This window comes from Paroedura picta, chromosome 17 (assembly GCF_049243985.1).
Source record: "Paroedura picta isolate Pp20150507F chromosome 17, Ppicta_v3.0, whole genome shotgun sequence".
Taxonomy (NCBI): Eukaryota; Metazoa; Chordata; class Lepidosauria; order Squamata; family Gekkonidae; genus Paroedura; species Paroedura picta.
Window position 1 is genome coordinate 6,009,027 of NC_135385.1, and position 23,506 is coordinate 6,032,532.

At 51.0% G+C, this 23,506-nt stretch overlaps 3 protein-coding genes across 16 annotated transcripts; all 3 read right to left on the reverse strand.

Moving 5' to 3' along the window:
- Nucleotides 1–1,101: 1,101 nt before the first annotated feature.
- LOC143827124 (uncharacterized) lies at nucleotides 1,102–6,835 on the reverse strand. Of its 7 annotated transcripts, none has more exons than XM_077316394.1 (7): nucleotides 6,700–6,835; nucleotides 5,395–5,867; nucleotides 5,023–5,137; nucleotides 4,692–4,771; nucleotides 3,821–3,947; nucleotides 3,124–3,252; nucleotides 1,102–2,782 (listed from the first exon to the last, which is right to left on the reverse strand). In XM_077316394.1, the coding sequence occupies exons 2-7, from the start codon at nucleotides 5,815–5,817 to the stop codon at nucleotides 1,563–1,565; spliced, it is 2,094 nt and encodes a 697-aa protein (XP_077172509.1). In that variant the 5' UTR covers nucleotides 5,818–5,867; nucleotides 6,700–6,835; the 3' UTR covers nucleotides 1,102–1,562. The 7 variants fall into 7 exon arrangements, with proteins under 7 accessions (XP_077172509.1, XP_077172510.1, XP_077172508.1 ...); XM_077316395.1 differs by having other exon boundaries at nucleotides 5,395–5,870; nucleotides 6,700–6,820; XM_077316393.1 differs by having other exon boundaries at nucleotides 6,688–6,820.
- A 1,861-nt stretch (nucleotides 6,836–8,696) lies between these two features.
- LOC143827129 (uncharacterized) lies at nucleotides 8,697–23,440 on the reverse strand. The gene is made up of 7 exons (XM_077316414.1): nucleotides 23,202–23,440; nucleotides 21,532–22,395; nucleotides 20,738–20,817; nucleotides 20,528–20,654; nucleotides 18,664–18,792; nucleotides 16,777–18,306; nucleotides 8,697–10,125 (listed from the first exon to the last, which is right to left on the reverse strand). Exons 2-7 carry the CDS (start codon nucleotides 22,340–22,342, stop codon nucleotides 9,158–9,160), a joined length of 3,645 nt encoding a protein of 1,214 aa, XP_077172529.1. The 5' UTR covers nucleotides 22,343–22,395; nucleotides 23,202–23,440; the 3' UTR covers nucleotides 8,697–9,157.
- Nucleotides 10,103–14,416, reverse strand: LOC143827126 (zinc finger protein 213-like). Of its 8 annotated transcripts, none has more exons than XM_077316409.1 (6): nucleotides 14,284–14,416; nucleotides 12,991–13,466; nucleotides 12,619–12,733; nucleotides 12,296–12,366; nucleotides 10,719–10,844; nucleotides 10,103–10,374 (listed from the first exon to the last, which is right to left on the reverse strand). In XM_077316409.1, exons 2-6 carry the CDS (start codon nucleotides 13,411–13,413, stop codon nucleotides 10,318–10,320), a joined length of 792 nt encoding a protein of 263 aa, XP_077172524.1. In that variant the 5' UTR covers nucleotides 13,414–13,466; nucleotides 14,284–14,416; the 3' UTR covers nucleotides 10,103–10,317. The 8 variants fall into 8 exon arrangements, with proteins under 8 accessions (XP_077172524.1, XP_077172523.1, XP_077172521.1 ...); XM_077316408.1 differs by having other exon boundaries at nucleotides 10,103–10,377; XM_077316406.1 differs by having other exon boundaries at nucleotides 10,719–10,847.
- Nucleotides 23,441–23,506: the final 66 nt, after the last annotated feature.

The window sequence follows — 23,506 nt, forward strand, 5'->3', positions numbered from 1 at the left end:
TCCTCTTTGATCCCATCACGAATGAACATGTGTGTGCATGAAATGATGAAGAAACAATGGTGATGACATGAGCCTAAAGGTTTCATCTGGAAATACTTCCCAGATTGAAGTGGAGGCCCTTGCTGATGTGATTTATAAGCTCAAGTTTGTGGTATCCCTTGAGACATGGTACAACATATGGAGCAAAATAATGGCTTCAATTCATCTGTGAAACTCTGATTCAGGCTTTGGGCCTGTGGATTCTTTAGTAGGCAGCAGTCTTTATAGATTTCTTGTTTATAAGCATCCTCTTTTCCCGATACCCATAATGGAATATCGGGATATGGGATAAAGTCCCATCTTTTATTCATTCCATAGCCTCAAAACTCTCTGTATAATAAAACAGTTTTTAATGTCTACATTGATCACCCTTTTATAAAAATTTTTAAAAAACATAAAAAAACATGACGATCACATCTTACATCCTGCACTTCTAATTCTAGCAATCGTTTATTGCTAAGCAATATCCATTACCAAACAACATGCAGTGAAACAAGCCTTTGCCAATTTTGTAGATGTCAGGAAGAGCTGGATTGGCAGATAACCTGATGTAGGGAGTTTCACAGAGGGGGGACGGGGAAGCACTAAAAAGGCCCTCCTTGGTGTAACTACTTTTACAGCCATTCGGAACCCCCAACACCCAGATGACTGAATATGACCCTCATCAGAACCAGCAGGAGAAACGCTTCATTCTCCTACGGATTCTTTGAAGAACATGAACATTGGATCTGTCAGTCAAGCTCTTGCTGCACACTGAGCATTTGGGAGGTTCCTCCCTTGGGTGGACTCCACCAGGCTAAAGGTGACCTGAATTTCCATTTCCTTCCACAGGAAAAGCCCATCCTTGGTCTCTTCCCCCACAGAACTATGTGACAGCGTCAGACCTGGCTAAAGCACCTTCCACAGTTGAACAGTTTTAAATACCGCTTCCTAGATTTCTGTGTAGACCAGTGGTTCTCAATCTTCCTAATGCTGCAGCACCCTTTGGGTCACCAAGGCCACCCCGTGGGAAAAGGGTCCCATCCAGAATTGCTGGTGTAGACTGAAGTTTTCTACAAGATATAGTTTCAATAATGTTTATTTCTGTGGCTGTCTTTTAGGGGTGAATCAGGAAAAATCAGGAAAAAAGCTCTTTAGATGCACTAAGCTGTTACATCGGCGCAAACTTAAATGGACTCCAGGGAATGGTAGAGGCCAGGAAGATCATTGTCCATGGGGTCGCGATGGGTCGGACACGACTTCGCACAGTTACATGATCTCTCCTTCTATGACTTCTTAGGTGATGTACAAGATTTCTTTTTTTTTAAATTAATTATTAAATTTTAAAACACACAAAAACACAAAACATATCATATAGCTAAAGAATATTCATACTGAGTAAAACTCAACACTCGGAGAATTCAGAAGGTTTTTCCAATTTGTGAGTTCTTTAAAGCCACTGAAGAGGGCTACTGTTACTCAGTATCTTTCCGCTCTCCGGGCACCCAGAAGGTTACTCCCCTGTGTGGGTTATCTGAAGGCATTCATACTGAATCTTCTTCCACACTCTGAGCTCCAAGCAGTTGCTCCCCTGTGTGTGTTCTTTGATGTTGCTGAAGATGGAATATTTGACTGAATCCCTTGTCACACTCTGAGTATCCAAACGGTTGCTCCTCTGAGTGGGTTCTTTGATGCCGCTGAAGATGGAATCTCTGGGTGAATCTCTTGCCACACTCTGAGCATCCAAAAGGTTTCTCCCCTGTGTGGGTTGTTTGATGGCGTTGAAGATGGAGTCTCTGACTGAATGTCTTTCCACATTCTGAGCATGCAAAAGGTTTCTCCCCCGTGTGGGTTCTTTGGTGCAGCTGAAGAGTGCCACTGTGACTGAATCTCTTTCCACACTCTGAGCATCCAAAAGGTTTCTCCCCTGTGTGGGTTCTTTGATGTTGTTGAAGAGTGCCACTCTGACTGAATCTCTTTCCACACACTGAACATCCAAAAGGTTTCTCCCCTGTGTGGGTTCTTTGATGCTTCCGGAGAGTTCCACTATCGCTAAATCTCTTACCACACTCTGAGCATTCAAAAGGTTTCTCCCCTGTGTGGGTTCTCTGATGCTTCCGAAGAGTTCCACTCTCGGTAAATGTCTTTCCACAATCTGAGCATGCAAAAGGTTTCTCCCCTGTATGTGTTCTTTGATGTTGTTGAGTATGGAGTCTCTGACTGAGTGGATTTCCAAATTCTGAGCATGCAAGGGGTTTCTCTCCTGAGTGAATCCTTTGATGCCGCTGAAGAGTGCCACTGTGACTGAATCTCTTTCCACACTCTGAGCATCCAAAAGGTTTCTCCCCTGTGTGGGTTCTTTGATGCTTCTGAAGAGTGCCACTGTTGTTGAATCTCTTTCCACACTCTGAGCATTCGAAAGGTTTCTCCCCTGTGTGGGTTCTTCGATGTTGTTCAAGTTGGCATCTCTGACTGAATCTCTTTCCACACTGTGAGCATCCAAAAAATTTCTCTCCCTTGTGTATGCTTTGGTGCACAAGGAGTAGTGATCTATTTCTGAAGTACTTTCCACAAAGAATGCATTTCCTTGCCTCCATTATTCTGTGCTTTGGAGTATGCACATTACATTTTCTTCCGCTTCGCTTCTCAGCCATACAGCTGCCTTTCTTGCTCTGATGTCGGCCTCGATTCCTTTCCTGGTCTTTCACGTCTTCAATTTCAACTCCCAGGTCCTCTCCCTCCTCCTTCTTCTGGTCATCCTCTGCTGGAATAAAGAGAGATCCTCTCAGCGTCCGTGAGGGCTAGAAGGTCCCCATGCATCTACTGACTGCAGGAGAAGAAGGATTCAGGGCCCAGTAGCGTTGTCCTGCTTAGATGATATGAACCCCCCTCAGCCTTTCACTAGAATATCTTCTATTTCAGGGCAACTCCCACTCATCGGCCCTACTAACAGCCTACTAACAGTTTTGATGGCTCCTGATTTCAGGCCCCCAGAAGACCTCCCTCCCTCTCCAGAAGGCTGTCCAATTGTCCCCACTCAAATCAGATATCCCCCAGTGGCTGTTCATGGCCCCTTCCCTGGGTATCACCGTCAGAGAGACTCACTCTCAGCCAGCTCCTGTGGGAAGGAAACCTGTCCTTGGGATCCTCTGGATGGACTCGCCAGGAATTTTTGCCCTGCAAGTCCTTTATCTGCCTCCACAAGAATCTCTCTTGTACTTCTGGATTCTTCTGCTGAGGAAGAGAGAAAGAGAGAGAGAAAGGGATCGTTCTTCTATGGGGAGAGAAACTAAAGCATAAAGATTCTTCCCAATGGCTAGATCCGTGGTCAAGATCAGTGGCCAGCATCCCAAGCAGTGTCATGGGATTGAATTTGTGTGGAAAAGTACCTGAGCTCCCTCAAGGGTTAAGGTGGTTATTAAGTGTCCTGTCCAACCTGCAGGTGATCCTGCCTTGAGTCTCCCCTTTGAGCAAACAGCCTAATCTTTGTCAAGGTCAGACTCCAGTAGGTGGGGGCTGGTCCATCGGGAGACCCTGTATGCCAGTGGTTCTCAACGTGGGGGTCGGGACCTCCTTGTTGGAGGTCAAACGACACTTTAAAAGGAGTTGCATGACAGGCAGAGCAGATGTTCATAACCTCATCCAGGAGGAATGGACCTTCAGGGTGCCAAGATGATGCTCTGCCACCAGGCAGAAGTCCCTCCCCAAGGCCTCAAAATGGTGCAGTGGTATTCGATATTTTGATTTGTGCCTCATCAGAATGGCCGCCATCCACACCTTTGGCCCCATGAAGGATCCTTACCCAGAAAGGCCAGATCCTGAGAGATCTCCCGCATGACTTCCCAGTGGAGGGCTATTTGTCCGGGATCCAGCAGGGCCCACTCGGCCTCTGTGAAAGAGACGGACACCTCCTCCAAGGAAAAGGGGCCCTGCAGGAGAAAGCAGACCCCCCCTTAGAGATATCACCTGGAAGAGACTGAACACCGGAAGGGAGGCGTCTGGGAAGGTACAGGGCGCTTGGCTTGGGGTGGGTCAAGGGGAGGGGGCTCTGAGCATCTCCCACTTAGACCCGAAGCAGAGTGGTAAGGCAGCAGATATGCTGTCTGAAAGCTCTGCCCATGAGGCTGGGAGTTCAATCCCAGCAGCCGGCTCAAGGTTGACTCAGCCTTCCATCCTTCCGAGGTCGGTAAAATGAGTCCCCAGCTTGCTGGGGGGTAAACGGTAATGACTGGGGAAGGCCCTGGCAAACCACCCCGTATTGAGTCTGCCATGAAAACGCTAGAGGGCGTCACCCCAAGGGTCAGACATGACTCGGTGCTTGCCCAGGGGAGACCTTTACCTTAACCTTTACCTTTAAGTTCTAAATGGTGCTTTTTACAGTACAATAATAAAGCTTTCAAGGGCTCTTTTAAGTCCAACAGCTGTTTGGGATAAAATTAGTGTCTCATCTGCATAAAGCAAGGTTGAAAGGTGTCTTCCAGCAAGTTTCAGGTGGGGTGGGGTGGAAATTGATGATTACAACGGTGGCCCACCATATCATTAATATAGGAATTAAAAGGTCAAGGGAACAGGGCTCAGAGGATCTCTTCCCTGGGCCCCTTGCTGAAAATGCAGAAGGCCCCAGAGGAAAGGAGGAGGCCCCCAGGCTGACCCCCCTCCCACACCCTGCTCACCTCTCTTACCTGGACTGGAGGGGCAGCAGGTGCTTCCACACCTGTGAGAAGACACTGGTCCAGGGGCATCTCTCTCCTGCCTGTGAGGGAGACAAAGGAGGGCGGGAGGAAGTGTGCTTGTTTGTTCCCTGCCTAACTCACACACACACCCCTTCCAGGCGTCGGGAGACAGGGTTGTGTGTATCGCAACATATCTCACACCATTCCTCACATGGAGTGGACGTCAATGCGCTCTGTGTTGTGTGAGGAAAAACATTTTTCCTGAATGGAGCCCTCTACCCACCAAATTCACGGGGTGCCCCAATCGAATCCTGGCACGACAAATTCTTACCACCAGATTGGGTCTCTTGGGCACGCTCCACAGCTTGTGCCCTCTGCCACTCCTCAAGAGTAGGGCCTTCCACTTTAGGGACTGTAGCTTCTGTGTTCACCGATGGTCCCAGCGTCTGAAAAAGCAGTGGAGGAGAAGTGTAAGATGTGGAAGGGAGGAGACCAAGCCGTGGGTCCTGCCCCACTCCCGGACTCTGCCCCATTCGGCAGCAGACCTGGTGACCTATCTGGAGGGATGAGAAATTCTCCTGTCAAAGAGGCCCCCAAAGGAGGATGCTTAATCACACCTTTGAGAGATGTGTGGCAGGGAACCTTGTGGAGAAGGCCAGAGATGGTTGCTTGAATTGGACGTCCCTGGAGGAAGCCCCCTCACCTGTCCTGCCTGCCTCTTCTCCTCGGCCTGGCTCAGGAGGAAGCCTTCGGCCAGGGCCACCGCCTGGGAGCTGCTCTCCGGCCCGCATCCTCTCACCCAGCGTTGCATTTCTCCAGGCAGGACGGTCAGGAATTGATCCAGGATCACCCGGTCCAGGATCTGCTGCTTGGAGTGCCTCTCCGGCTCCAGCCAGCGGCTGCAAAGTCCGTGGAGCCGGCTGCAAACCTCTCGGGGCCCAGCAGCGTCTTGGTAGCGGAAGCGCCTGAATCGCCGGCGATATCCCTCGGAGATCCCCACGTTCTTATGCAGGATCTCTGGCCCAGCCCTACTCCAGAATTCAGGCCCAGTCCCTGCCTGTCCGGGCTGAGGGTCTTTCCAGGACCTCCTGCCAACTCCTGGTCCTTCTAGGTCCTCCTCTTCCATCTCCTTCCGCTTTTCTTGGGTTGCCTCTGAATGTGAAGAGAAGCCCTGAGCTACTGGGGAAGAAGAAGAAGAAGAAGAAGAGGGAAACAGAGATCAGAAGGAAGCTGAACGAAAATGGAGCTACACCACCCACCCTGGTCAAGCCCTACTCTGGATCACCCTTGAGGGCTCGAAAGAGCTTTCTTCTTGTGGTTTCTGCATGAGGGTCAATATCTTTGGGCTATGTTAGGAGTCAAGATTTGAAAAACAAGCTCGTTTGGTCCTTTTCTAAATTGAATCATCCCTGCTTGGCTCTTCTCAGAGTCTGGCCTTGGTCATCTGGCATCAGCTGTCCATCCTTGGAGCTCAAGGTCAACCAAGGCCAAAGGATGGGTGCGAATGATGGGGGGGCATCTCCTACGGAAGCCCAAAGCGTCAGGCAAGAGCCCCCTCCCATGGCTCTCAGAGAGGGAGAGGGGGGTAGGTGGCTCTCGTGGGACTGTGTCATCATGGGTCTTCACCCTGGGATCTGCCCCTCTCTCCCGGGTGGCTTAAGCCTCCCCCCAACCCCAGGGGCAGGGAAGGGTCTTCTCCCGCCCCCCTCCCTGCAGAAGGAAGCCAACTCCCGGGTCCCCCACTGGGCTTTTCCCCGGGAGAGAAAGACTCGGATCCCCCCACCCGCCCCCAGCCCCATTTCCGCAGGGGAGCCCTGCAGAGGGTCCCAGACTCCCGGGAGGGGCAGCAACTGAGCGCCGGTTTCATACTCCGAATTCTTCGGGGAAATACAGATATCTGCCCCCGCCCCCACAAATATTCCTTTTACATAGTGGGAGAAAACCGATGCAAAGTGCTGCATTTTCTCATTCGCGCCTCCCCATCCCCATGTCCTACTCGCAAGGAGACCTTCGCCCGATCCTGCTGCAATCTTCCTCCTCTTCCTTGCAAGGAGACCTTATTCGGATCCGGCTCTTGGCTCTTCTCTGCTGCTGCGGATCTGATCTGACCTCCTTCCTCGCCGTGGTCAGAAAGGAACTTCTCCCCCCCCCCCCCGCAGAACACCCTTCTTCTTAGCCCCCCCCCCGCCTCTCTAGCAACAGCTCTATCCCTTTAACCCCTGCAGTGCTGGACAGAAAGGAAAATGCTCCAGTCCTCGTTCCGTTTCCCCAGATTTGGGCGGACGGACCCGATTCCGGCCCGGCTGCGGCTCAGTGGGGCTCCTCGGGAGTAACCCCGCCCTGGATTCAAACCCCGGAGTCCCTCGTGCAGGGCCGGGGCTGCCATTGGGGGCGCAGAGCTGACCTCAGGCTGGGGCACATGTTGTCCAAAGAAATGCAACTGACATGCGTGCTTTAAATGTTAAGCTGAATAGAACAACAGTTCTACGGGATATAATCCATTGCAGTCTTACATAAATGTTTTCCATCTACTGTGCTCACTGCCCCCTCCGTTGGGACGTGGCTGGGTCATGAGTCCCCCTGGAGAAAGAGCTGCAGAGGGACAGAGCGATTGGAAAGTGTGCAGATCAGTTTACCTTTGTGGTTGAGACACAGATCCAGATTCACAGCACTTTTGAGGATTAGGGGAACCTTTACTGATTATTTACAAATATATACCATATTGGTCTGCTTACTGAAGCACAGTACAAATACTTAAAGAGTCATTACAAAAGCAGCACATTGCAAGCCTCTGTGGCTGGGCTGCAAGCAGACTCCATGCCCACAAATCAGCAGATGGAGAGAGCAGAGAACCTAAATGGAGGATGCTTCCCCTCCTTGCTTCAGAGGACACTGACCTGCTCTTCCTCTTTGATCCCATCACGAATGAACATGTGTGTGCATGAAATGATGAAGAAACAATGGTGATGACATGAGCCTAAAGGTTTCATCTGGAAATACTTCCCAGATTGAAGTGGAGGCCCTTGCTGATGTGATTTATAAGCTCAAGTTTGTGGTATCCCTTGAGACATGGTACAACATATGGAGCAAAATAATGGCTTCAATTCATCTGTGAAACTCTGATTCAGGCTTTGGGCCTGTGGATTCTTTAGTAGGCAGCAGTCTTTATAGATTTCTTGTTTATAAGCATCCTCTTTTCCCGATACCCATAATGGAATATCGGGATATGGGATAAAGTCCCATCTTTTATTCATTCCATAGCCTCAAAACTCTCTGTATAATAAAACAGTTTTTAATGTCTACATTGATCACCCTTTTATAAAAATTTTTAAAAAACATAAAAAAACATGACGATCACATCTTACATCCTGCACTTCTAATTCTAGCAATCGTTTATTGCTAAGCAATATCCATTACCAAACAACATGCAGTGAAACAAGCCTTTGCCAATTTTGTAGATGTCAGGAAGAGCTGGATTGGCAGATAACCTGATGTAGGGAGTTTCACAGAGGGGGGACGGGGAAGCACTAAAAAGGCCCTCCTTGGTGTAACTACTTTTACAGCCATTCGGAACCCCCAACACCCAGATGACTGAATATGACCCTCATCAGAACCAGCAGGAGAAACGCTTCATTCTCCTACGGATTCTTTGAAGAACATGAACATTGGATCTGTCAGTCAAGCTCTTGCTGCACACTGAGCATTTGGGAGGTTCCTCCCTTGGGTGGACTCCACCAGGCTAAAGGTGACCTGAATTTCCATTTCCTTCCACAGGAAAAGCCCATCCTTGGTCTCTTCCCCCACAGAACTATGTGACAGCGTCAGACCTGGCTAAAGCACCTTCCACAGTTGAACAGTTTTAAATACCGCTTCCTAGATTTCTGTGTAGACCAGTGGTTCTCAATCTTCCTAATGCTGCAGCACCCTTTGGGTCACCAAGGCCACCCCGTGGGAAAAGGGTCCCATCCAGAATTGCTGGTGTAGACTGAAGTTTTCTACAAGATATAGTTTCAATAATGTTTATTTCTGTGGCTGTCTTTTAGGGGTGAATCAGGAAAAATCAGGAAAAAAGCTCTTTAGATGCACTAAGCTGTTACATCGGCGCAAACTTAAATGGACTCCAGGGAATGGTAGAGGCCAGGAAGATCATTGTCCATGGGGTCGCGATGGGTCGGACACGACTTCGCACAGTTACATGATCTCTCCTTCTATGACTTCTTAGGTGATGTACAAGATTTCTTTTTTTTTAAATTAATTATTAAATTTTAAAACACACAAAAACACAAAACATATCATATAGCTAAAGAATATTCATACTGAGTAAAACTCAACACTCGGAGAATTCAGAAGGTTTTTCCAATTTGTGAGTTCTTTAAAGCCACTGAAGAGGGCTACTGTTACTCAGTATCTTTCCGCTCTCCGGGCACCCAGAAGGTTACTCCCCTGTGTGGGTTATCTGAAGGCATTCATACTGAATCTTCTTCCACACTCTGAGCTCCAAGCAGTTGCTCCCCTGTGTGTGTTCTTTGATGTTGCTGAAGATGGAATATTTGACTGAATCCCTTGTCACACTCTGAGTATCCAAACGGTTGCTCCTCTGAGTGGGTTCTTTGATGCCGCTGAAGATGGAATCTCTGGGTGAATCTCTTGCCACACTCTGAGCATCCAAAAGGTTTCTCCCCTGTGTGGGTTGTTTGATGGCGTTGAAGATGGAGTCTCTGACTGAATGTCTTTCCACATTCTGAGCATGCAAAAGGTTTCTCCCCCGTGTGGGTTCTTTGGTGCAGCTGAAGAGTGCCACTGTGACTGAATCTCTTTCCACACTCTGAGCATCCAAAAGGTTTCTCCCCTGTGTGGGTTCTTTGATGTTGTTGAAGAGTGCCACTCTGACTGAATCTCTTTCCACACACTGAACATCCAAAAGGTTTCTCCCCTGTGTGGGTTCTTTGATGCTTCCGGAGAGTTCCACTATCGCTAAATCTCTTACCACACTCTGAGCATTCAAAAGGTTTCTCCCCTGTGTGGGTTCTCTGATGCTTCCGAAGAGTTCCACTCTCGGTAAATGTCTTTCCACAATCTGAGCATGCAAAAGGTTTCTCCCCTGTATGTGTTCTTTGATGTTGTTGAGTATGGAGTCTCTGACTGAGTGGATTTCCAAATTCTGAGCATGCAAGGGGTTTCTCTCCTGAGTGAATCCTTTGATGCCGCTGAAGAGTGCCACTGTGACTGAATCTCTTTCCACACTCTGAGCATCCAAAAGGTTTCTCCCCTGTGTGGGTTCTTTGATGCTTCTGAAGAGTGCCACTGTTGTTGAATCTCTTTCCACACTCTGAGCATTCGAAAGGTTTCTCCCCTGTGTGGGTTCTTCGATGTTGTTCAAGTTGGCATCTCTGACTGAATCTCTTTCCACACTGTGAGCATCCAAAAAATTTCTCTCCCTTGTGTATGCTTTGGTGCACAAGGAGTAGTGATCTATTTCTGAAGTACTTTCCACAAAGAATGCATTTCCTTGCCTCCATTATTCTGTGCTTTGGAGTATGCACATTACATTTTCTTCCGCTTCGCTTCTCAGCCATACAGCTGCCTTTCTTGCTCTGATGTCGGCCTCGATTCCTTTCCTGGTCTTTCACGTCTTCAATTTCAACTCCCAGGTCCTCTCCCTCCTCCTTCTTCTGGTCATCCTCTGCTGGAATAAAGAGAGATCCTCTCAGCGTCCGTGAGGGCTAGAAGGTCCCCATGCATCTACTGACTGCAGGAGAAGAAGGATTCAGGGCCCAGTAGCGTTGTCCTGCTTAGATGATATGAACCCCCCTCAGCCTTTCACTAGAATATCTTCTATTTCAGGGCAACTCCCACTCATCGGCCCTACTAACAGCCTACTAACAGTTTTGATGGCTCCTGATTTCAGGCCCCCAGAAGACCTCCCTCCCTCTCCAGAAGGCTGTCCAATTGTCCCCACTCAAATCAGATATCCCCCAGTGGCTGTTCATGGCCCCTTCCCTGGGTATCACCGTCAGAGAGACTCACTCTCAGCCAGCTCCTGTGGGAAGGAAACCTGTCCTTGGGATCCTCTGGATGGACTCGCCAGGAATTTTTGCCCTGCAAGTCCTTTATCTGCCTCCACAAGAATCTCTCTTGTACTTCTGGATTCTTCTGCTGAGGAAGAGAGAAAGAGAGAGAGAAAGGGATCGTTCTTCTATGGGGAGAGAAACTAAAGCATAAAGATTCTTCCCAATGGCTAGATCCGTGGTCAAGATCAGTGGCCAGCATCCCAAGCAGTGTCATGGGATTGAATTTGTGTGGAAAAGTACCTGAGCTCCCTCAAGGGTTAAGGTGGTTATTAAGTGTCCTGTCCAACCTGCAGGTGATCCTGCCTTGAGTCTCCCCTTTGAGCAAACAGCCTAATCTTTGTCAAGGTCAGACTCCAGTAGGTGGGGGCTGGTCCATCGGGAGACCCTGTATGCCAGTGGTTCTCAACGTGGGGGTCGGGACCTCCTTGTTGGAGGTCAAACGACACTTTAAAAGGAGTTGCATGACAGGCAGAGCAGATGTTCATAACCTCATCCAGGAGGAATGGACCTTCAGGGTGCCAAGATGATGCTCTGCCACCAGGCAGAAGTCCCTCCCCAAGGCCTCAAAATGGTGCAGTGGTATTCGATATTTTGATTTGTGCCTCATCAGAATGGCCGCCATCCACACCTTTGGCCCCATGAAGGATCCTTACCCAGAAAGGCCAGATCCTGAGAGATCTCCCGCATGACTTCCCAGTGGAGGGCTATTTGTCCGGGATCCAGCAGGGCCCACTCGGCCTCTGTGAAAGAGACGGACACCTCCTCCAAGGAAAAGGGGCCCTGCAGGAGAAAGCAGACCCCCCCTTAGAGATATCACCTGGAAGAGACTGAACACCGGAAGGGAGGCGTCTGGGAAGGTACAGGGCGCTTGGCTTGGGGTGGGTCAAGGGGAGGGGGCTCTGAGCATCTCCCACTTAGACCCGAAGCAGAGTGGTAAGGCAGCAGATATGCTGTCTGAAAGCTCTGCCCATGAGGCTGGGAGTTCAATCCCAGCAGCCGGCTCAAGGTTGACTCAGCCTTCCATCCTTCCGAGGTCGGTAAAATGAGTCCCCAGCTTGCTGGGGGGTAAACGGTAATGACTGGGGAAGGCCCTGGCAAACCACCCCGTATTGAGTCTGCCATGAAAACGCTAGAGGGCGTCACCCCAAGGGTCAGACATGACTCGGTGCTTGCCCAGGGGAGACCTTTACCTTAACCTTTACCTTTAAGTTCTAAATGGTGCTTTTTACAGTACAATAATAAAGCTTTCAAGGGCTCTTTTAAGTCCAACAGCTGTTTGGGATAAAATTAGTGTCTCATCTGCATAAAGCAAGGTTGAAAGGTGTCTTCCAGCAAGTTTCAGGTGGGGTGGGGTGGAAATTGATGATTACAACGGTGGCCCACCATATCATTAATATAGGAATTAAAAGGTCAAGGGAACAGGGCTCAGAGGATCTCTTCCCTGGGCCCCTTGCTGAAAATGCAGAAGGCCCCAGAGGAAAGGAGGAGGCCCCCAGGCTGACCCCCCTCCCACACCCTGCTCACCTCTCTTACCTGGACTGGAGGGGCAGCAGGTGCTTCCACACCTGTGAGAAGACACTGGTCCAGGGGCATCTCTCTCCTGCCTGTGAGGGAGACAAAGGAGGGCGGGAGGAAGTGTGCTTGTTTGTTCCCTGCCTAACTCACACACACACCCCCTTCCAGGCGTCGGGAGACAGGGTTGTGTGTATCGCAACATATCTCACACCATTCCTCACATGGAGTGGACGTCAATGCGCTCTGTGTTGTGTGAGGAAAAACATTTTTCCTGAATGGAGCCCTCTACCCACCAAATTCACGGGGTGCCCCAATCGAATCCTGGCACGACAAATTCTTACCACCAGATTGGGTCTCTTGGGCACGCTCCACAGCTTGTGCCCTCTGCCACTCCTCAAGAGTAGGGCCTTCCACTTTAGGGACTGTAGCTTCTGTGTTCACCGATGGTCCCAGCGTCTGAAAAAGCAGTGGAGGAGAAGTGTAAGATGTGGAAGGGAGGAGACCAAGCCGTGGGTCCTGCCCCACTCCCGGACTCTGCCCCATTCGGCAGCAGACCTGGTGACCTATCTGGAGGGATGAGAAATTCTCCTGTCAAAGAGGCCCCCAAAGGAGGATGCTTAATCACACCTTTGAGAGATGTGTGGCAGGGAACCTTGTGGAGAAGGCCAGAGATGGTTGCTTGAATTGGACGTCCCTGGAGGAAGCCCCCTCACCTGTCCTGCCTGCCTCTTCTCCTCGGCCTGGCTCAGGAGGAAGCCTTCGGCCAGGGCCACCGCCTGGGAGCTGCTCTCCGGCCCGCATCCTCTCACCCAGCGTTGCATTTCTCCAGGCAGGACGGTCAGGAATTGATCCAGGATCACCCGGTCCAGGATCTGCTGCTTGGAGTGCCTCTCCGGCTCCAGCCAGCGGCTGCAAAGTCCGTGGAGCCGGCTGCAAACCTCTCGGGGCCCAGCAGCGTCTTGGTAGCGGAAGCGCCTGAATCGCCGGCGATATCCCTCGGAGATCCCCACGTTCTTATGCAGGATCTCTGGCCCAGCCCTACTCCAGAATTCAGGCCCAGTCCCTGCCTGTCCGGGCTGAGGGTCTTTCCAGGACCTCCTGCCAACTCCTGGTCCTTCTAGGTCCTCCTCTTCCATCTCCTTCCGCTTTTCTTGGGTTGCCTCTGAATGTGAAGAGAAGCCCTGAGCTACTGGGGAAGAAGAAGAAGAAGAAGAAGAGGGAAACAGAGATCAGAAGGAAGCTGAACGAAAATGGAGCTACACCACCCACCCTGGTCAAGCCCTACTCTGGATCACCCTTGAGGGCTCGAAAGAGCTTTCTTCTTGTGGTTTCTGCATGAGGGTCAATATCTTTGGGCTATGTTAGGAGTCAAGATTTGAAAAACAAGCTCGTTTGGTCCTTTTCTAAATTGAATCATCCCTGCTTGGCTCTTCTCAGAGTCTGGCCTTGGTCATCTGGCATCAGCTGTCCATCCTTGGAGCTCAAGGTCAACCAAGGCCAAAGGATGGGTGCGAATGATGGGGGGGCATCTCCTACGGAAGCCCAAAGCGTCAGGCAAGAGCCCCCTCCCATGGCTCTCAGAGAGGGAGAGGGGGGTAGGTGGCTCTCGTGGGACTGTGTCATCATGGGTCTTCACCCTGGGATCTGCCCCTCTCTCCCGGGTGGCTTAAGCCTCCCCCCAACCCCAGGGGCAGGGAAGGGTCTTCTCCCGCCCCCCTCCCTGCAGAAGGAAGCCAACTCCCGGGTCCCCCACTGGGCTTTTCCCCGGGAGAGAAAGACTCGGATCCCCCCACCCGCCCCCAGCCCCATTTCCGCAGGGGAGCCCTGCAGAGGGTCCCAGACTCCCGGGAGGGGCAGCAACTGAGCGCCGGTTTCATACTCCGAATTCTTCGGGGAAATACAGATATCTGCCCCCGCCCCCACAAATATTCCTTTTACATAGTGGGAGAAAACCGATGCAAAGTGCTGCATTTTCTCATTCGCGCCTCCCCATCCCCATGTCCTACTCGCAAGGAGACCTTCGCCCGATCCTGCTGCAATCTTCCTCCTCTTCCTTGCAAGGAGACCTTATTCGGATCCGGCTCTTGGCTCTTCTCTGCTGCTGCGGATCTGATCTGACCTCCTTCCTCGCCGTGGTCAGAAAGGAACTTCTCCCCCCCCCCCCCGCAGAACACCCTTCTTCTTAGCCCCCCCCCCGCCTCTCTAGCAACAGCTCTATCCCTTTAACCCCTGCAGTGCTGGACAGAAAGGAAAATGCTCCAGTCCTCGTTCCGTTTCCCCAGATTTGGGCGGACGGACCCGATTCCGGCCCGGCTGCGGCTCAGTGGGGCTCCTCGGGAGTAACCCCGCCCTGGATTCAAACCCCGGAGTCCCTCGTGCAGGGCCGGGGCTGCCATTGGGGGCGCAGAGCTGACCTCAGGCTGGGGCACATGTTGTCCAAAGAAATGCAACTGACATGCGTGCTTTAAATGTTAAGCTGAATAGAACAACAGTTCTACGGGATATAATCCATTGCAGTCTTACATAAATGTTTTCCATCTACTGTGCTCACTGCCCCCTCCGTTGGGACGTGGCTGGGTCATGAGTCCCCCTGGAGAAAGAGCTGCAGAGGGACAGAGCGATTGGAAAGTGTGCAGATCAGTTTACCTTTGTGGTTGAGACACAGATCCAGATTCACAGCACTTTTGAGGATTAGGGGAACCTTTACTGATTATTTACAAATATATACCATATTGGTCTGCTTACTGAAGCACAGTACAAATACTTAAAGAGTCATTACAAAAGCAGCACATTGCAAGCCTCTGTGGCTGGGCTGCAAGCAGACTCCATGCCCACAAATCAGCAGATGGAGAGAGCAGAGAACCTAAATGGAGGATGCTTCCCCTCCTTGCTTCAGAGGACACTGACCTGCTCTTCCTCTTTGATCCCATCACGAATGAACATGTGTGTGCATGAAATGATGAAGAAACAATGGTGATGACATGAGCCTAAAGGTTTCATCTGGAAATACTTCCCAGATTGAAGTGGAGGCCCTTGCTGATGTGATTTATAAGCTCAAGTTTGTGGTATCCCTTGAGACATGGTACAACATATGGAGCAAAATAATGGCTTCAATTCATCTGTGAAACTCTGATTCAGGCTTTGGGCCTGTGGATTCTTTAGTAGGCAGCAGTCTTTATAGATTTCTTGTTTATAAGCATCCTCTTTTCCCGATACCCATAATGGAATATCGGGATATGGGATAAAGTCCCATCTTTTATTCATTCCATAGCCTCAAAACTCTCTGTATAATAAAACAGTTTTTAATGTCTACATTGATCACCCTTTTATAAAAATTTTTAAAAAACATAAAAAAACATGACGATCACATCTTACATCCTGCACTTCTAATTCTAGCAATCGTTTATTGCTAAGCAATATCCATTACCAAACAACATGCAGTGAAACAAGCCTTTGCCAATTTTGTAGATGTCAGGAAGAGCTGGATTGGCAGATAACCTGATGTAGGGAGTTTCACAGAGGGGGGACGGGGAAGCACTAAAAAGGCCCTCCTTGGTGTAACTACTTTTACAGCCATTCGGAACCCCCAACACCCAGATGACTGAATATGACCCTCATCAGAACCAGCAGGAGAAACGCTTCATTCTCCTACGGATTCTTTGAAGAACATGAACATTGGATCTGTCAGTCAAGCTCTTGCTGCACACTGAGCATTTGGGAGGTTCCTCCCTTGGGTGGACTCCACCAGGCTAAAGGTGACCTGAATTTCCATTTCCTTCCACAGGAAAAGCCCATCCTTGGTCTCTTCCCCCACAGAACTATGTGACAGCGTCAGACCTGGCTAAAGCACCTTCCACAGTTGAACAGTTTTAAATACCGCTTCCTAGATTTCTGTGTAGACCAGTGGTTCTCAATCTTCCTAATGCTGCAGCACCCTTTGGGTCACCAAGGCCACCCCGTGGGAAAAGGGTCCCATCCAGAATTGCTGGTGTAGACTGAAGTTTTCTACAAGATATAGTTTCAATAATGTTTATTTCTGTGGCTGTCTTTTAGGGGTGAATCAGGAAAAATCAGGAAAAAAGCTCTTTAGATGCACTAAGCTGTTACATCGGCGCAAACTTAAATGGACTCCAGGGAATGGTAGAGGCCAGGAAGATCATTGTCCATGGGGTCGCGATGGGTCGGACACGACTTCGCACAGTTACATGATCTCTCCTTCTATGACTTCTTAGGTGATGTACAAGATTTCTTTTTTTTTAAATTAATTATTAAATTTTAAAACACACAAAAACACAAAACATATCATATAGCTAAAGAATATTCATACTGAGTAAAACTCAACACTCGGAGAATTCAGAAGGTTTTTCCAATTTGTGAGTTCTTTAAAGCCACTGAAGAGGGCTACTGTTACTCAGTATCTTTCCGCTCTCCGGGCACCCAGAAGGTTACTCCCCTGTGTGGGTTATCTGAAGGCATTCATACTGAATCTTCTTCCACACTCTGAGCTCCAAGCAGTTGCTCCCCTGTGTGTGTTCTTTGATGTTGCTGAAGATGGAATATTTGACTGAATCCCTTGTCACACTCTGAGTATCCAAACGGTTGCTCCTCTGAGTGGGTTCTTTGATGCCGCTGAAGATGGAATCTCTGGGTGAATCTCTTGCCACACTCTGAGCATCCAAAAGGTTTCTCCCCTGTGTGGGTTGTTTGATGGCGTTGAAGATGGAGTCTCTGACTGAATGTCTTTCCACATTCTGAGCATGCAAAAGGTTTCTCCCCCGTGTGGGTTCTTTGGTGCAGCTGAAGAGTGCCACTGTGACTGAATCTCTTTCCACACTCTGAGCATCCAAAAGGTTTCTCCCCTGTGTGGGTTCTTTGATGTTGTTGAAGAGTGCCACTCTGACTGAATCTCTTTCCACACACTGAACATCCAAAAGGTTTCTCCCCTGTGTGGGTTCTTTGATGCTTCCGGAGAGTTCCACTATCGCTAAATCTCTTACCACACTCTGAGCATTCAAAAGGTTTCTCCCCTGTGTGGGTTCTCTGATGCTTCCGAAGAGTTCCACTCTCGGTAAATGTCTTTCCACAATCTGAGCATGCAAAAGGTTTCTCCCCTGTATGTGTTCTTTGATGTTGTTGAGTATGGAGTCTCTGACTGAGTGGATTTCCAAATTCTGAGCATGCAAGGGGTTTCTCTCCTGAGTGAATCCTTTGATGCCGCTGAAGAGTGCCACTGTGACTGAATCTCTTTCCACACTCTGAGCATCCAAAAGGTTTCTCCCCTGTGTGGGTTCTTTGATGTTGTTGAAGTGTGCCACTCTGACTGAATCTCTTTCCGCAGTCTGAGCATTCAAAAGGTTTCTCACCTGTGTGGGTTCTTCGATGCCGCTGCAGAGTTCCACTGTGACTGAATCTCTTTCCACACTCTGAACATTCAAAAGGTTTCTCCCCCGTGTGGGTTCTTTGATGTCGCCGAAGAGTCCCACTGTGACTGAATCTCTTTCCACACTCAGAGCATTCAAAAGGTTTCTCCCCTGTGTGGGTTCGTTGATGTTGATGAAAGTGGCCACTCTGACTGAATCTCTTTCCACACACGGAGCATCCAAAAGGTTTCTCCCCCGTGTGGATTCTTTGATGTTGATGAAAGTGGCCACTCTGACTGAATCGCTTTCCACACTCTGAACATTCATAAGGTTTCTCCCCTATGTGGGCTGTTTGGCGGCATTTAACATCACTTCTCTGACTGAATCTCTTTCCATACTCTGAGCATGCAAAAGGGTTCCCCTTGTGTATTCTTCGGTGCACAAGGAGGTGTGACCTATTTCTGAAGTATTTTCCACACTGAATACATTTCCTTGCCTCCATTATCCTGTGCTTTGGAAAATGCACATTATGTTTTCTTCTGCTTCGCTTCTCAGCCATACAGCTACCTTTCTTGCTCTGAGGTTGACCTCGATCCCCATCTTGGTCTTTCAAGACTTCAATTTCAACTCCCAGGTCCTCTCCCTCCTCCTTCTTCTGGTCATCCTCTGCTGGAATAAAGAGAGATCCTGTCAGCGTCCATGAGGGCTGGAAGGTCCCCAGGCATCTACTGACTGCAGCAGCAGCAGGATTCAGGGCCCAGTAGCGTTGTCCTGCTTAGATGATATGAACCCCCCTCAGCCTTTCACTAGAATATCTTCTCTTTCAGGGAAACTCCCACTCCTTGGCCCTACTAACAGCCTACTAACAGTTTTGATGCCTCCTGATTTCAGGCCCCCAGAAGACCTCCCTCCCTCTCCAGCAGGCTGTCCAATTGTCCCCACTCAAATGTCACTCAGAAGTGCATCAGAGGTCCCCTGTGGCTGTTCATTGCCCCTTCCCTGGGCATCACTGTCAGAGATACTCACTTTCAGCCAGCTCAGCTGGGGAGGAAACCTGCCCTCGGGATCCTCCGGGGGAGATTGCCAGGATTTCTTGGCCTGCGAGCCCTTTGTCCATCTCCACCAGAGTCTCTCCTGGACTTCTGGCTTCTTTCACTGACAAAGAGAGAAACAGAGAGAAACGGAACGTTCTTCTATGAGGAAAGAGAGAAATTCAGGTTTAAAAATTTCTTCCCAAAGGTTCGATCCGTGGTCAGGATCCTGAGCCCGCATCCCACCCAGTGTCAGGGGATTGCATCTGTGCAGACACGCACCCAAGGTCCCTGAAGGCTTAAGGTGGTTATTCATTTTCCTGGTCCCACCTGCAGGTGTTCCTGCCTTGGGTTTCCCCTTTGAGCAAACAGCCTGATCTTTGTCAAGGCTGGACTTCAGTAGGTGGGAGCTGGTTCATCGGGAGACCCTGTATCCAGTTGTGAAATCAGGAGGGAGGGGGATTAGGGGGGTTCTGACGGCCTCTGGGAAATTCTGTCAAGGAGGGCCCTTGATTGGGTTCTTAGGACCCTGACCCTAGAGTGGCAGAAAGGATAATAAGGGGGAATAGGCCAGAGGGAAGCCAGGGGGACTTTATCCTCAGGATGAACTGGAAGATGCCTTGGTAGTTTTTTGCTTTATGATGATGAATAGTTTTGTGCGGAGACAGTCCTTTTGTGAGGATCCTGCCGAACGTCCCCAATAACAAGACTCCTGCAGCACCCAAGAAGGCCTTGCTGATTGGCTGAGATACAAATCAGTTATGGGCATGCGTCATGTTCTTGACAGAACTGGCAGAAGGTGGCACAAATGCTCCCACCTCCCTTGCCCATACTGCTGCAAATTCCCCGGCCTCCGGGTGCCGGCTCTCCTTCTCCCAATGCAGAGCCCACTTGGTCCCCGTGATCCCCAAAGAAGGCACGGGAAGCAAGGCCACAGGCTTCAAATAGTACAGGAATCACATTGTTTGCACCAGCTTGGTGTTGTGGTTTGGAGCGCCGACTTCTAACCTGGCAACCTAGGTTTGATTCCCCGCTCCTCCTCCACATGCAGCCCCCTGGGCGACCTTGGGCTCACCACAGCACTGATAAAGCTCTTCTGACTGAGTTGTATCAAGCTCACCTAGCTTGCGGCGTGTCTGTTTTGGGGAAGTAAACTGCTTTGAAACTCCTTCTAGTAACGAATAGTGGCACATAGGAACCAACTCTTCTTCTTCTAACCAGCACCCTGCCTGCCCAAACCCCTGCCCCACAGAGGACAAGGCACAGCAACCCCGACCCTTGACAGCGGAGAAGAATCCTTGCACAGAAAAAACAGCCCAGGACAGCTCCAAAAACAGGTGCCGTCTAATGCCAGGACTTCTGTGCTTTAGATAGAATAGTTAGCTTTATTTTCTTTTCCTGTTCCATGAGCTGCATAAACAGTGGTCTTTAATGATGAGTTTTAAAACCACCCCGTATTGAGTCTGCCATGAAAACACTAGACGGCGTCACCCCAAGGGTCAGACATGACCCGGTGCTTGCACAGGGGATACCTTTACCTTTACCTGTAAAACCATCATCCTTTATATATATTTTTTAAATGGTCTGCTTGAGAATCCACTGAACTGGGTGATGCTCAGGTACAAAGTGTAGGGATCCAGGAGAACCTACGCTTAGGATGCTGGCAGGATCATTTGCGGATCACAGGGAGAGGAGATGTTTGTAACCCCATTCGAAAGGAAGGGACTTTCTGTGTGCCAAGCTGATGCTCGCCCATCAGGCACAAGTCCTCCCCCAAGGACACAAAATGGTGCAATGGTATTCAATATTTCGATCTGTGGTCACGATCCACACCTTTGGCTCCCGTGCAGGATCCTTACCCAGAAAGACCACATCCCCAAAGATCTCCAGCATGACTTCCCAGTGGAGGGCTCTTTGTCCGGGATCCAGCAGGGCCCATTCGGCTTCCGTGAAAGAGACGGACACCTCCTCCAAGGAAAAGGGGCCCTGCAGGAGAAAGAAGACCCCTTGCAGAGACTGCAGAAGCTCCCCTGGGGGAGGAGGAGGGACCCGGGCTGACCCCCTCTCACCTCTCCTACCTGGACTGGAGGGGCAGCAGGTGCTTCCACACCTCTGGGAAGATGAGGGCTCAAGAGCATCTCTCCCCTGCCTGTGAGGGAGACAAGGGGGGGGCGGGTAAGGAGGTAGGAAGGGGAAGAAGGAAGTGTGTTTGCTTGTTTGTTCTCTGCCCCATGCACACACACACACACACACCCCTTCCAGGCCTCTGGGCACAGGGCCTGGTGTACATGCAACATATCTCTTCATGCTGTCTGCTAAATCTCCACCCTGGGGGTCTTTGGGAATGCTCACCTCCCAACCAGGTCTCCAGCCAGACACAACCTCCACAGGACACCACATCTGCCCCAAGCCCCTCCCCGAAGCTCCGAATCCAGCGTCCTCTTCCCCACCCCCACCCCACCCGGCAAGCTGCCCTTCTAAGCACGAGCAAAAAGCCCCTTTCCTCTTGATGCTTGGGCCCTGGGGAATGTTTGGCTCTGCTGCTCCAGAGGCTGGAGGCTCCCTTGATTCAACAGGCTGAGGAGTTCTGCTGAGGTTGGTCTGCCTCTTCCCTCTGGAGCCACCCTGAGCTCCCCTGCGAGAAGGAAGGGGGACGATTCATCTTTCGACGAGGGAGAGGAATTGCCTGCCATGCACTTATCTGATACCTTTGGAAAGCCTTCCTCGCAGGGAGCGGACGTTGAGTATAGCAAATGAACTCTGTGTCGTGTGAAGAAGAATGTATTTTTTTTTCTGACCGAAGCCCTCTACCCACCAAATTCACGGGGTGCCCCAATCGAATCGCAGCATGATGAGTGCTTACCACCAGACAGGATCTCTTGGGCACGCTCCACGGCCTGCGCCCTCTGTCCCTCCTCAAGAGTAGGGCCTTCCGCCTCAGGGATTGGAGCTTCTGGGTCCACCGATGGTCCCAACTTCTCAAAAGGCAGCGGAGGAGAAGCGTAAGACGTGGAAGGGGGGAGACCAAGCCGTGGGTCCTGCCCCACTCCCGGACTCTGCCCCTTTCTGCAGCAGACCTGGTGACCTATCTGGAAGGATAAGGAATTGTCCAGCAGAAGAGGCCCCCGAAAGAGGCTGCTTAATCTCCCCTTCGGATGATGAATGCTTCGAGGGATGTCTGGCAGGGAACTGTTCAGAGAAGGCCAGAGATGGCTGCTGGAATATGATACACCTGGAGGAAGCCCCCTCACCTGTCCGGCCTGCCTCTTCTCCTCGGCCTGGCTCAGGAGGAAACCTTCGGCCAGGGCCACCGCCTGGGAGCTGCTCTCCGGCCCGCATCCTCTCACCCAGCGCTGCATCTCCCCGGGCAGGACGGCCAGGAATTGATCCAGGATCACCCGGTCCAGCATCTCCTGCTTGGAGTGCCTCTCCGGCTCCAGCCAGCGACTGCAAAGTCCGTGGAGCCGGCTGCAAACCTCCCGGGGCCCAGCAGCGTCTTGGTAGCGGAAGCGCCTGAATCGCCGGCGATATCCCTCGGAGATCCCCACGTTCTGAATCAGGAACTCTGGCCCAGCCCTACTCCAGAATTCAGGCCCGGTCCCCGCCTGTCCGGGCTGAGGGTCTTTCCAGGACCTCCTGCGAACTCCTGGTCCTTCCGCGTCCTGCTCTTCCATCTCCTTCCGCTTTTCTCGGATTGCCTCCGAATGTCCAAAGATGCTTTGAGCTACTGCGGAAGAAGGCGAGGGAAATAGAAATCAAGTCAAGACCTATCCAGGATCACCCATGAGGGCTCGAAAGAGCTTTCTTATTGTGGTTTCTGGATCAGGATTAATGTCTTTGGACTATGTCACAAATCAAGGTCTGAAAGACAAGCTACTTTGGTCCTTTGGGAAACTGAATCGTCCCCAGAGTCTTGCCTTGGTTGTCTGGCATCAGCCGTCCCTCCTTGGAGCTCCACCTCAAGGACAACCAAACCCAAGGCCCAAGGGCAGCTGTGAATGATGGTGGGCATCCTCAAAGCGTCAGGCAAGAGCCCCCTCCCATGGCTCTCAGGGGGGGACAGGGAGAGGGGGTCACGCCCCTCCAGGTGAGGCAGAAGGGCTTCTCCCGTTCCTCCGAGGGACCCCTCCTGGGACTCCCCGCTGCGCCTCCTGGGTTGCAAAAGCAGATTTGAATTTTTGCAGGTTGGGACTCGAACTCAGGTCTCCGTGGAAGAAGTGGGCAGGTGGCTCTCGTGGGACTGTGTCATCGTGGGTCTTCCCCCCTGGGGTCTGCCCCTCTCTCCCGGGTGGCTTAAGCCTCCCCCCAACCGCAGGGGCAGGGAAGGGTCTTCTCCCGCCCCCCTCCCTGCAGAAGGAGGCCAACTCCCGGGTCCCCCACTGGGCTTTTCCCTGGGAGAGAAAGACACGGATCCCCCCCACCCGCCCCCAGCCCCATTTCCGCAGGGGAGCCCTGCAGAGGGTCCCAGACTCCCGGGAGGGGCAGCAACTGAGCGCCGGTTTCATACCCCGCCTCCCCACCCCCATGTCCTACTTGCAAGGAGACCTTCCCCGGATCCTGCTGCAATCCTCCTCCTCTTCCTTGCAAGGAGACCTTCCCCGGATCCTGCTGCAATCCTCCTCCTCTTCCTTGCAAGGAGACCTTCCCCGGATCCGCCTGCAATCTTCCTCCTCTTCCTTGCAAGGAGACCTTATTCGGATCCGGCTCTCGCCTCTTCTCTGCTGCTGCTGCAGACCCGACCTCCTTCCACGCTCCGGCCAGAAAGGACCTTCTCCCCCCCCCTCCCCTTTCTTCTCTTAGCCCCCCCTCCCCTCTATTGTTCTGCCTCTCTAGCAACA

Coding starts and splice junctions, on each gene's coding strand:
- LOC143827124 (XM_077316394.1), bottom strand. CDS start 5,817: ATGGAAGAGGAGGACCTAGAAGGACCAGGAGTTGGCAGGAGGTCCTGG. Junction 4,772..5,022: donor CCAAGAGACCCAATCTGGTG/GTAAGAATTTGT, acceptor TCTCCCTCACAG/GCAGGAGAGAGATGCCCCTG. Junction 3,253..3,820: donor TCAGGATCTGGCCTTTCTGG/GTAAGGATCCTT, acceptor TCTCTTCCTCAG/CAGAAGAATCCAGAAGTACA.
- LOC143827126 (XM_077316403.1), bottom strand. CDS start 13,413: ATGGAAGAGGAGGACCTAGAAGGACCAGGAGTTGGCAGGAGGTCCTGG. Junction 12,734..12,990: donor AGAAGAGGCAGGCAGGACAG/GTGAGGGGGCTT, acceptor CTGCTTTTTCAG/ACGCTGGGACCATCGGTGAA. Junction 10,378..10,718: donor CCCACAGGAGCTGGCTGAGA/GTGAGTCTCTCT, acceptor TCTTTATTCCAG/CAGAGGATGACCAGAAGAAG.
- LOC143827129 (XM_077316414.1), bottom strand. CDS start 22,342: ATGGAAGAGCAGGACGCGGAAGGACCAGGAGTTCGCAGGAGGTCCTGG. Junction 20,818..21,531: donor CCAAGAGATCCTGTCTGGTG/GTAAGCACTCAT, acceptor TCTCCCTCACAG/GCAGGGGAGAGATGCTCTTG. Junction 20,655..20,737: donor CTCCAGTCCAGGTAGGAGAG/GTGAGAGGGGGT, acceptor TTTCTCCTGCAG/GGCCCCTTTTCCTTGGAGGA.